Raw genomic sequence first — 13011 nt, 5'->3', positions numbered from 1 at the left:
GAAAGAAACCTGCTTTCAGCTGCTGCAGAGAGCCGAATAGGTCATCATTCTGCAATTGTTCCCCAGCCCGGATGCACCAATTCCCCCTGCTGTCCAGGCCCCCCTGTGTGCCTGGACCCCCTACAGGAGGATCAAGGGGGTACCCCCCTCTCGGCAGAACTGACTAACTGTGGGAAAGCTGCTAGTGCTAATGAATGCTTCTATCCCCACCCCAAAACTGATTAAATCTTACTGTTGCTAGCTGGAAGATTTCTAGGCTGAATCCACACTAATGTAACAAGGTTCAGGATTACTAAAAATACAATTCAATAAATACTGACACAAGTGAATAAATTCATGTATATAATAACCACACTAAAATAAAATAAATCATAACAAATGACAAGATTTGATGATACAAAACTAACAGTTAGTCAGTACACTAATGCTGATACTGCACACTGTCACTGTACTAATGACACTGGCTGGGAAGGGGTTAATATATAGGGGCAATCAAAGCATTAACCGTGTGCCTAACAATGTGTAATGTGTGCTGCTTTTACTTTACTGTCTGGCTGTTTTTTCTCCCTACTATTCAGGGAGAATAAGCAGCCAGATCGCTATTCACAGTATACACACACAGTTTGGAAACACAGAACTCTGTGTGTGATTGAACACAGTCAATCACCAGACTTCAGAAAAATCATTGGCTAGCCAAACTCGTGCTACAGTCAGGTCCATAAATATTGGGACATCAACACAATTCTAATCTTTTTGGCTCTATACACCACCACAATGGATTTGAAATGAAACAAACAAGATGTGCTTTAACTGCAGCTTTAATTTGAGGGTATTTACATCCAAATCAGGTGAAGGGTGTAGGAATTACAACAGTTTGTATATGTGCCTCCCACTTTTTAAGGGACCAAAAGTAATGGGACAGATTAACAATCATAAATCAAACTTTCACTTTTTAATACTTGGTTGCAAATCCTTTGCAGTCAATTACAGCCTGAAGTCTGGAACGCATAGACATCACCAGACGTTGGGTTTCATCCCTGGTGATGCTCTGCCAGGCCTCTACTGCAACTGTCTTCAGTTCCTGCTTGTTCTTGGGGTATTTTCCCTTCAGAGAGATTCACTGAATAGTTCACTTATTACCTACTTCCCTACAGTGGCAAGGTGAAGCAGCGGCCTTGCCGAATCCGTAACCAGCAGCTCCCATGGGAGTAGTGCTACAGTAGATAATCTCTGCTCCCCGCACTACAGGTTCCCAATCTGTGATCTGCAGCACTGGCAGCTCTCTCACATAGGGGGAAACACACAATTCCATAGTGCAAATATCGTATGGTAAAAAGTCAACTTTATTAAATAAATACAATTTAGCACTCAGGTGTGACTGGTGCTAAAGCGCACCTGTCTATCCAGGTAAAATACAGAGTTGTAGGTTGATGAATGGCCGAACGAATCCTCACTGTTGGATTTGTTGGAACCAACATTCCACATGCTGTTAAGTATTAGATCACAGGCTAGTGTCGGCAGTGCTGTATTTTGGCCTAGGCCAACAAGGCCCAGGCCTAGGGCGGCACTTTGCAGGGGGTCAGCAAAAAAGCCACCCCCCTCTCCACCTGAGACTCTATTGGCCACTGGTTGCTAGAGCCGCCTCTCTCACCCCCCTCTCCCACCCCTCTCTCTCTCACTCACCCCCTCTCACCCACTCCCCTCTCTCTTCCCCCTCCCTCTCTCTCTCACCCCTCATCTCTCTCTCTCTCTCACACCCCTCTCTCTCTCTCATCCCCCCTCTCTCTCTCTCTCTCTCGCTCTAATCCCCCTCTCTCACCCCCCTCTCATCCCTCACTCTTATCCCCCCTCTCTCTCTTATCCCCCCTCTCTCTCTCACCCCCCTTTCTCATCCTCTCTCTCTATATATATATATATATATATATCCCCCTCCCCCTCTCTCTTTCTCTCTCATCCCTCTCTCTCTCTCTCATCCCCCCTCTCTCTCTCTCATCCCCCTCTCTCTCATCCCCCCCTCTCTCTCACCCCCCATCTCACCCCCCCTCTCTCTCACCCCCTCTCTCTCTCTCTCTCTCTCATCCCCCCTCTCTCTCTCACCCCCCTCTCTCTCCCTTCCTCCCTCCCTCACCCCCCTCTCTCCCACCCCCTCTCACCCCCCCTCTCTCAGGGGTTCATGCTGGGACTTGTAGTCCTACAATTATGGAGGGAGTCACATCTGTTAAAAAAGGAGTGGGTCAAATTTACATAGGAGGGGGGGGGGGCGCCCAATTTTAGTCTAGCCTAGGGCAGCACAAAACCAAAATACACCACTGAGTGTCGGTGATCATTTAAACTCGAAGTTTCTAACACCAGGTATTTCACACAAAGGAAGCAATACAAAGAGAACAGGATACACTTTCATACAAGTACACAGTACAGCAGGCACATATCAGAAATACAGGAGAGAGTGTACCATAAAAAGCACCACATTTATTGAATGGTAATGAACTCACTCTCCAAACCCCCACACACATCAGAAATATGACATGTTGGGTTTACATATTATTTAATACCACTTTAAGCTTAAGTGCCAGTTCACACCGGTGCGATCTGGGAACCCTGCAAATCCACTGCGGGTTCTCGCATCACACCCGGCTCACAGACAGTTCTCACTGCCATATGCGAACTTCTGGGAGTGTCAATACAAAGTTTATGCCCCCCCAGATTAGTTTGCATACTGCGGTGCGAACTCTCAATTCGGACAGGAACATCCATGCGATCTGATTCTGGTGCGGACCAAAAAAAGGGTCCTGCATGACTTTGGTCTGAATGCAATGCGAATTCCACCATGCAATCTGTATGGCTGAATTTGCATTGTACAGACATCACATGTGATTTGCAGAGCAGTGCGGTGGGAATCACGTGCAATGTCTGACATCGCTATAGTGTGAACCCACACTTACAGCCACATGGCCTATAAAAAAAAACAAAAAAAAAACAAAACACCATCTCTCTCTGACCTCAGCCGGGTTAGCCCCCCCAAATCAAAGTTTTTGAAAAAAACATATGCAGTTTGTTAGATCTTTGATAGATCAGGTTAGTTCAATTGTTGTTTGCGTTAGATCTCACACAGAAGAAGCAATTTTAACAGTTATTTGCTGGGGAGGGGGGGGCTATCCAGTCATCAGCCCCCCCCCATTATCAAAAAATTTACCAAACAGCTGTTTTGGAAGCTATTCGTTAGATCCGGTAAGATCAACTGGTTTTAACGCACAATTAGAGACTTATTAAGTTTAATAATGAGGGGGGCTCAAAAAAAAAAAATATATATATATATATATAGAGAGAGAGAGAGAGTTGGAGACCATTGTTTCAGGGTTCTTTTTTGGGAAGAGATTCATTTTATTTTTCTAGGACCTCTTTTTTTATTATACGGTCTGCAGCATAAACTTGGTACTGACACAGGTAGGCCCTTTGCTTGCAGCAAGTCACCACAAACTTGTGATGTAAAGTATTGTACACCATAGCACCACATCACTGTCCCAACAATTGCCATAGCTAAAGTTAGGCAATCCCATTTATTTAAACTATCAGGCAGGCAGGTCGAAAGGGGGAGGCAGAGGTTCTGATGGGGAAGTAGTAGGGGCAAGCAGGTTCTGCAGGAAAAGCTGTGGGTAGACTGCACTGTCTGAAAGCAGGGCATGTCTTCCTTTTCTTTCTGACAGTATGCAGAGAAGATAGTGAGTTGTCTGACAACGCCTTCCATTTATTCCTCCTCCCAGGTGCAGGGCAGCCATTTGTCTGCAACAGCTGATGTTCCCTCTTCCTACTCTTTTTCCTTCTCTTCTGCTAATCCTGCCACAGCCAGCAAACTGGCACAAATTATTTCATGATACAGTGAGTCACTTGCTGCAGGAGGATTTAGGTCATGCATGACAATTCCTTGCTTCAGATGTTGAGCAAGAGAGTCCCAGGACCAAACAGGGAGGAGACATCAGGCAAGGAGCTGCAAGAGGCAGACCAGGTTCACTTCAGCGATGGGAAGGCTTGGGATGACAGAGTGGAAGGCCATATGTGGGGAGAACAGCAGCAGGAAAGGATTTTGTCCTGGGACAGTTTTCAGATTACTGGAGGGAGAAGCAGTCCTATTCCACTGCTATCCCAAGGGCCAGTTCACACAGCTCCATAGTCTGGACCTTTTTTAACACACTGCTGCTCACAGCTGTGTCCCTGCCTGCAGTGTGTCAGTCAAGATAAAACTACCGATCATTTGGGTACCACATGCATAAGAAGACACATAAGTGTATTTTTGCAAACTAGAGGCACAGCAATGGGTGCGAGTTTTGCACCTTGTTATTTCAACTTAACCATGGGGTACTGGGAGGAACATTCCATTTGGAAACAATAGCCGTTTATGAGACACGTCATCTTTTATGGCAGGTATATTGATGACGTGCTCATTATTTGGGATGGGGATATCGAGAGTTTTTCTGCATTCGTTGCACATTGCAATGCCAACACACTGGGCCTCACTTTTACACATGTAAAAGCCAGCTATATTGTACAATATGTGTAGCTTTTGTCTCTGAATTATTACATATGATACTTGCTCCCTTGGGTGATGTGGAATCACCTCTTTAGTAGGGTGGCAGGCTATCATTTCCATCTCAGAATCTGGTTCTTGGTGTACAGTGGGCACAAAAAAAAGTTAGGTTCCAGTCACTTTGATCTTTTTACCATTTATTGTTGAACTAAATTTTGGGAGAGTGGGATACAGGATACCCCAAAAGAGCACAATGATTGACTTCTGTTGAGCAGGGATGGCCACACACTGATTCATATTGTCCAGTCCTTGCTGAACTGGCAAATATCCATCAGTATGGCCAGCTTTACAGTCGGAAGAAATCAAAATACTGAACTTAGGAGATCTAATGTGTTTCATTTTGTCAGACAGCTTCAATTATGTGATTTGTTGATCCAACAGGTCTGGCAGTAATCAGGCCTGGGTGTGTCAAGTGAAATTTAACTCAGCTTTAAGAAAAATGTGGTTAATCACAGTTCATTAACCACTTGCCGACTGCCCGCCACAGATATACTGCGGCAGGCTGGCTCGGCTGCGCGAACCGACGTATGGGTATGTTGGTTCGCGAGAGCACTCCGGCGACGTGTACGTGCCCCCATTAGGCAGCGGGGAAGCCGATCCATGGGGCCGGTGGCCGCTGAGCACCCGCGATCGCTTCCCATGGAGAGAGAACGACGGTCTGCTGTTGTAAACACAGCAGACCGGTGCTCTCTCTGGAGTGAACACAGAGCGCCTGTGATCCTCATATTTAGGAACACAGGTCTCTGTGTTGATTCCACAAGTCCCTCCCCCATACAGTTAGAAAACATCAGTGCCAGTTTCTACTATTCTATCCCCAGGATTGGTGCCAGTTTAAGAAATAGCATCCAATTTACGCAATAATATCCCACAGCATTCGTGTCAATTTCTGTAACAATAATCCCTAGCAATAGTGCTATCTTATGTAATAACCCCCAGCTTTGATGGCAGTGTGTCTGATACCAATGTGAACTGGCTGGAGTGGGTAACTCTTTGGGGGGTCGATTACCTACTTGAGCTCTTGAAAATTTTACCCCCTTCCCCTGCTCCACTTTGACTGATAATTGGGCAGTCATGCAACGATGTGCACACGAAATATATAATAATTTTTTTTCACACAAATATAGCTTTTTTTTTGTGGTATTTGCACACTACTGCGTTTTTTATTATATAAACGAAAAAAGACTAAAAATAAAACAATATTTTTTACTTTCTGCCATATAACATATACAATAAAAAAAATAAAAAATAAACAATTTCTTCATAAATTTAGGCCAAAATATATTCTGCTATATATCTTTGTTAAAAAAGAACTAAGCGTATATTAAGTGGTTTGCGTGAAAGCTATAGTGTCTATTAAATGATGGAATATATACTGGAATTTTTTAATATACTAGCAATGGGGGCGATCAAAGACTTATAGTGGGACTGTGATAGTGGCACTAACTGACACTTTGTGGGAACTGACTAACTGCCGCTGACCTCACCAGTGACACTAATACAGCGATTAGTGATAATTATGCTATACACGGTATTTATATATATATATATTTTCGCTGCTTTGTAGGGAGAAGAAACAAAGCAACCATTCCCTTTGTACAGAGCCCACCCAGGGGAGTTGACGGGTGAGGGCATGCGTCTGAAACAGGCAGCGATGCATGGATACGCTGCAGTGCCTGTAGTTACAGCCCTGTTGCAGTATATGTACTGCGGCAGGTGGGCAAGTGGTTAATTACCAATGGTATTTGTAATATGCAGCATGAAGGGGGTTAATGTGTTGGCACTGGCCACTAATGCATTAGTGACCAGTGTCAGAAAATTAACTCCTTTGTGCTGCATTAGTGGCTGTAGTGTCATGTTTATAAACCCCTACATGCTGCAGCATAAAGGGGTTAATAAACACTGATACTGGTGCCACTAATGCAGCACAAAGGGATTAATTTACTGACACTGGTCACTAATGCATTAGTGGCAACACATTAACCCCCTTCATGCTGCATAATACCATTAGTAATTAAATAACATCTGCCCCCCCCCAATGTAAGCCAATTCAACTGTAGATGCAAATCTTCTTACTTTTTGGATGCACTAGCTGGCTCTATTCTAATTTAGGTCGCACTCACTGCCTTCCCGGTGGCTTTCTATGGTCCTCTCCGACCCCGCCTCCCGGCCGGCCTCTCGGTTACGTTACACCTTGCCGGGACTCCTAAGCGCCTGTTGGGCAGAGATTACCCTGCGGCTCCACCTGACAGGGAAGTGGAGGCCGGTGTTGTGCCAAAACCAGTTTCCCCAGGCACTCGGCTCTGATCGGAACTCTGCCTCTCTAGCAGTCTTCAATCCAGCTCCGTCTCTCCAGCAGATATGAATTATGCCCCTCCAGCCTTCTGCACTCCAGCTCCTCCCATGCTCCTCCCATGCTTCCTCTGCTCTGTGTAAACATCGGGTCCTAGGCTTGTGCCGAGTGCAGGAGCGCACTCGGCACATCCTTACAGCTCTGTAGTATTGTAGCGTGGCCGGCGGTAGTCACTTGTTGCCCAGAAAAATATTAGCACATTGTCAGCACTTCACCTGCGCTGCGCCCGCCCTTCCTACAATAAATTGTTCCACCCATGGCATCCATCCCATCCGCCCACCCCTTGTACCGGCCCTGAGGCTGGCTACAGCTTAGCTGCAAAACTCACTAAATTTAATTAGACATACAGTCTAATGTTAATTTCAAGATAAATTCTACCTTGTCTCTCCCTCTTTTATTGCAGCCTAAAGAAATTATACTGTCCAGCCACGGTACAATACTACTTGCTATTGTCTCTGAAATACACTCTAATTTTTATTTTCTGATAAACCTGTAAACCTGTCTTGCCTTTCCCTGTTTTGGATTTGCCTTCACTTTCTGCCTGGTAAAACTGTTGTCATGAGGATAGAAAGTGCGGGGAAAATCTTTCTAACAGAGCCCCGGATACTGTACAAATGAAAGAGTTCCAATAACTCCACTCCATTGTTTTTTTGTTTCTCCTTTTTAATTTTGGGCAACTAAGAGATTGAAAATAAGAGACTGGCAATAGGAGGGCAGCAAACAGGCAGCGGTAGCATCACAAGGATATCAAATGGGTACTGATGACAAAATATGGACAATAAAGTGCATCCGGAAAGTATTCACAGTGCTTTACTTTTTCCACATTTTGTTATGTTACAGCCCTTTTCAAAATGGATTAAATTGATTATTTTCCTCAAAATTCTACGAACAATACCCAATAATGACAACGTGAAAGAAGTTTGTGTGAAATCTTTGGAAATTTATTAAAAATAAAAAACAAAAAAAATGACTTGTACATAGGTAGTCACAGCCTTTGCCATGACATTCAAAATTGAGCTCAGGTACATCCTGTTTCCACTGATCATTCTTAACCACTTAAACCCCAGCCCTATTTCGGACACTTTTTGTTTACAAGTTAAAACCAGTATTTTTTCCAAGAAAACTACTTAGAACCCCCAAACATTATATATATTTTTTTAGCAAAGACTCTGGAGAATAAAATGTCGGTCATTGCAAAATTTATGTCACGCGGTATTTGCGCAGCGGTCTTTAAAACGCCATTTTTTTGTAAAAAATTTGAAAAATCACATTTCACTGCATTTAAAAAATACTAAACAGTAAAGTTAGCCCATTTTTTTTTGTATATTGTGAAAGATGATGTCACGCCGAGTAAATAGATACCCAACATGTTATGGTTTAAAATTGCGCCCCCCCCCCCCCCCCCCCCCGTGGGATGGCGACAAACTACGGTCAATAGAGATCTCAATCTGCGACGCTTTAAATTTATTTAACGGTTACCAGTTTAGAGTTAGAGTGTAGCTCTTTTTTTTTTAATTATTGCCCATGCTCTGGCGATCGCGGCGATACCTCACATGTGTGGTTTGAACAGATTTCATTCGCAGCTCGACTTGCGTATACGTTTTTTTTTGTGCGCGAGCTAACGATGACGGGGGCGGCTAAATTTTTTTGTGTTTTTTTTTCCTATTTCTTTTTTTTTAACTTTATTACAGTTTTTAAAAAAAAAAAAAAAATCTGATCACTTTTATTGCTGTCACAAGCAATGTAAACATCCCTTGTGACAACAATATGTAGTGACAGGTACACTTTATGGAGGGATCGAGGGTCTAAAAGACCCTAGACCCCTCCACTACACTTCCCTGTATGCAAAATGCCGAAAACGGCGTTTTTGCATACAGCCGTTTTTTTAATTTGTCGCCTTTTGCAGCACAGTAACCCGGAAGTGACGTCATGGACGCCGCCTCCGGGTTACGTCATCGGAGACCCGATCGATGCCGTTTAGGGCATTCATCGGGACTCCATCCAGCCGGCGGACGTGCTAAGCCACGGAAGGCAGCGGGAGGGGGGGGACGTCCCCTCCCGCTCACCCGGGTAACGATCGAGCGTCTCCCGAGCCGCATCGGTCATTACCGACGGAAGGCCGACCGTCGGCTTCAAACCACGGTACCGTGATGATGTCTCTAGCTAGAGGCATCATCCCGGTATACTACCACAAAGTTACCCGACGTACTGGTACGTCAGTATGCGGTAAGTGGTTAAGATGTTTCTACAACTTGATTGGAATCCACTTGTGGTAAATTCAGTGGATTGGACATGATTTGGAAAGGCACACATCTGTCTATATAAGGCCCCACAGTTAACAGTGTATTTTAGAGCACAAACCAAGTCATGAAGTCCAAGGAATTGTCTGTAGACTTCCGAGACAGGATTGTATCGAGGCACAGATCTGGGGAAGGGTATTGAAAAAATTTCTGCAGCATTGAAGCTCCCAGTGAGCACAGTGGCCTCCATGATCTGTAAATGGAAGAAGTTTGGAACCACCAAGACTCTTCCTAGAGCGGGCCGCCAAATGAGTCATTTTGAGAGAGGCCTTAGTCAAGGAGGTGACCAAGAACCCGATGGTCACTCATTTCTTTGTGGAGAGAGGAGAACCTTCCAGAAGAACAACCATCTCTGCAGCACTCCACCAATCAGGCCTGTATGGTAGAGTGGCCAGACGGAAGCCACTCCTCAGTAAAAGGCACTTGACAGTCTGCCTGGAGTTTGCTAAAAGGCACCTGAAGGACTCTCAGACCATGAGAAATACAAATTCTCTGGTCTGATAAAACTAAGATTGAACTTTTTGGCCTCAATGGCAAGCGTCATGTCTGGAGGAAACCAGGCACCGCTCATCACCTGGCCCATACCATCCCTACAATGAAGCATAGTGGTGACAGCATCATACTGTGCGGATGTTTTTCAGCGGCAAGAACTGGGAGACTAGTCAGGATTGAGGGAAAGATGATTGCAGCAAGGTAAATAGACATCCTTGATGAAAACCTGCTCCAGAGGGCTCTGGACCTCAGACTGGGGCGAAGGTTTATCTTCCAGCAGGACAAAGACCCTAAGCACACAGCCAAAATAAGAAAGGAGCGGTTATGGGACAACTCTGTGAATGTCCTTGAGTGGCCCAGCCAGAGCCCAGACTTGAACCAGATTGGAGCTTGAGAGGTTCTGCAAAGAAAAATAGGTGTGTCAAGCTTGTAGCATCATACTCAAAAAGACTTGAGGCTGTAATTGGTGCCACAGGGGCAAATATTTTGAGGAAAATAATTAATTTAATCAATTTTGGAATAAGGCTGTAACATAACAAAATGTGGAAAAAGTGAAGTGCTGTGAATACTTTCCGGATGCACTGTATATAGTCAATTGTAACAAGTGGCCAATAGTGGAAATACTTGGGCAACAATTGAATACATAGGGAAAACAAGCAATGGTGGCAATACGTAGGCAATAAAATATGAGTGCAGTAGCTGATACCCAATCTGTTTCCCCCAGCCAACTTACCTCTGCTTTAGAGACTCCAGAAGCAGGCATTAGTTTCCATCTTGCCTTATCTAGTACCTCCTTCTGGCCACTGAGAACCAGGGCCGGTGCTAGACTATTTTGCGCCCTAGGCAAGACCAGCTACTTGCACCCCCCCCCCAAAAAAACTGTACACATTGCCCCCCTTCCTGCACATACTGCCCCCCTTTTTAACCCTGCACTCCCCTCCCTGCACACACTGCCCTCCTTTAACGCTACACCCCCTTCCTGCACACACTGCCCCCCTTTAGCCGTACACCCCCTTCCTGCACACACTGCCCCTCTTTAGCCGTACACCCCCTTCCTGCACACACTGCCCCCCTTTAGCCCTACACCCCCTTCCTGTACACACGGCCCCTCTTTAGCCCTACACCCCCTTCCTGCACACACTGCCCCCCTTTAGCCCTACACCCCCTTCCTGCACACACTGCCCCCCTTTAGCCCTACACCCCCTTCCTGTACACACGGCCCCTCTTTAGCCCTACACCCCCTTACTGCACACACTGCCCTCCTTTAGCACTACACCCTCCTTTCTATACACACTGCCCTCCTTTAGCCCTACACCCCCTCCCTGCACACACTGCCCCCTTTAGCCCTACACCCCCTTCCTGCACACACTGCCCCCCTTTAGCCCTACACCCCCCTTCCTATACACACTTCCCTCCTTTAGCCCTACACCCCCTTCCTGCACACACTGCCCCCCTTTAACCCTACACCCCCTTCCATTACACACTGCCCCCCTTTAATCCTTCACCCCTCTTCCTATACACACTGCCCCCCTTTAACCCTACACCCCTTCCTGCGCACACTGCCCCCCTTTAGCCCTACACCCCCCTTCCTGCACACACTTCCCCCCTTTAGCCCTATACCCTCCTTCCTATACACACTGCCCCCTTTAACCCTACGCACCCTTCCTGTAAACACAGCCCCCCTCTCTATAGGTGGCACCTACCGGAGATGAGGAGCTGACAGGAGAGTAATGTGTCACTGGCCATGGCTGCGCCCTAGGTGGCAGTGCGCCCTAGGCGGCTGCCTAGTTTGCCTAGTGGTAGCACCGGCCCTGCTGAGAACATATGCATGTGGTCAGAGTAAGATGCTGGAGGAGGAGAGAGCACGGCCCATATTGTCTCCCAGCTCTCTCCTTCAATGCAGTTTTACTGTCTGCTCCAGCCCACTCTGTGAAGCTGTGACAATGAGAGAACTCTTGCAACCCAGATTGTCATTAACCATATTGATTACCTGGGGTCCTTGGACTAATACCGGGGAGTTCCCAGCTTTGGTCATCATGACTAATACCCATAAGTGCAGGAACATTATCATCTTCCCTAAATTACTCTCCAAAGGCCAATAGAGACCCAGTTTGGCCTATTATGGTTTCTGGTGCCAGAGCTTCCTTACAACCCAAGGTAGTTCATCCACAGTTAGCAAGGCTATTACCAAACACATTTTATATCCAACATCTGTATACCAACTTTACTGGAATTAAATCAGAGTAAAGTTTATGATCCTCTCACTTTGGGACTATTCCTGCTTTAGCACTAGTTAGTCAAACATTTTTGTAACAAATTACCCATCCAACATACAGTATGTACAATATAAATAAGCATGTTTATTATAATGAGAGTGAATTTTTTTTTTTTAATGAACACCACAATCATTGCTCACTGTCTTCCCTATTTCCTTACACAGTTCAAATGAATTTTACTACACGCCACTCTTGGTCAGCGAAGCTCCACTCGTAAACAATCAATTGGTGTGCGGGCAAAAGAAGCAGCAAAGTCTTCGTTTTATAGAACGTTGTATTCAGCATCTACCTTCCATCTGTATTAGGAAAAAAGGGCTGGATCAACCTATCGGCTGGTTGTTGTCTGACTGCTCCATGGAATTTTGCACGATCTACATGAACCCCGCCTACAGGAGACTTGGTCTCTCGTACAACATGACGCTCAAGCTTTCTGCAGCCAGTCAAGAAAAAGGAGATCTATATTATGCATGTGTGGCACCTGATAATATACCAGCCCAAAGTATATGCCACAAGGCAGGATTTCGGTTTATTGGCAGATGGATGGAATTTTACTTCACGCAAAAAAGTTAAATTTCAAATACAAAATAATGAAAGATTGTTATAAACAAAACACATGGAGTGATAACATCTGCTTGATAACATTTTGTTTCACTCCAATGTATTGTCTTTGAAGAATATGTGGGTCAGAATTTCTAGTACAAGAAGGGTCTAGTAACACCCAGGTCACGGCACCTGGATGTGCCTTAGGATGCCTGATTAGATGATCTGTGCCTGATTTAGGTGACTTGGGCTGTGCCCATGCAGAGCAAACCAATACCTTCACTTTAATGTTAACCCTTGCTGCTTATCTTACTCTAACCTTCACTGCCCTGCCCCCCTGTTTGCTCATTGGAGTCCCAAGTGATTCACCAGTTCTGACTGACTGTACCTAGTGCTTTGGTGGGCCCACAAACATATTAACCACTTGTCGACTGCGCACAGTATATTTACTGCAGCAGTCGGCCCCGGCCA

General features: G+C 45.4%; 1 protein-coding gene across 1 annotated transcript in view; it reads left to right on the top strand.

The window, feature by feature from the left end:
* The window catches only part of LOC309564333 (putative glycine N-acyltransferase-like protein 1B), a gene marked incomplete at both ends in the record, with an annotated part of 39114 nt that extends 26544 nt beyond the window's left edge, over nt 1-12570 (top strand). The window contains one exon of the mRNA XM_082268960.1: nt 12165-12570. Coding sequence (XP_082125086.1) covers nt 12165-12570 — 406 coding nt within the window. The remainder of the gene's footprint in view (nt 1-12164) is intronic.
* Between the last annotated feature and the right edge of the window lie 441 nt (nt 12571-13011).

This window comes from Pelophylax lessonae (genome assembly GCF_965119305.1).
Source record: "Pelophylax lessonae genome assembly, chromosome: 9".
Taxonomy (NCBI): domain Eukaryota; kingdom Metazoa; phylum Chordata; class Amphibia; order Anura; family Ranidae; genus Pelophylax; species Pelophylax lessonae.
The sequence above is the reverse complement of the archived record's forward strand: the minus strand, read 5'-3'. Positions and strand labels throughout refer to the sequence as shown.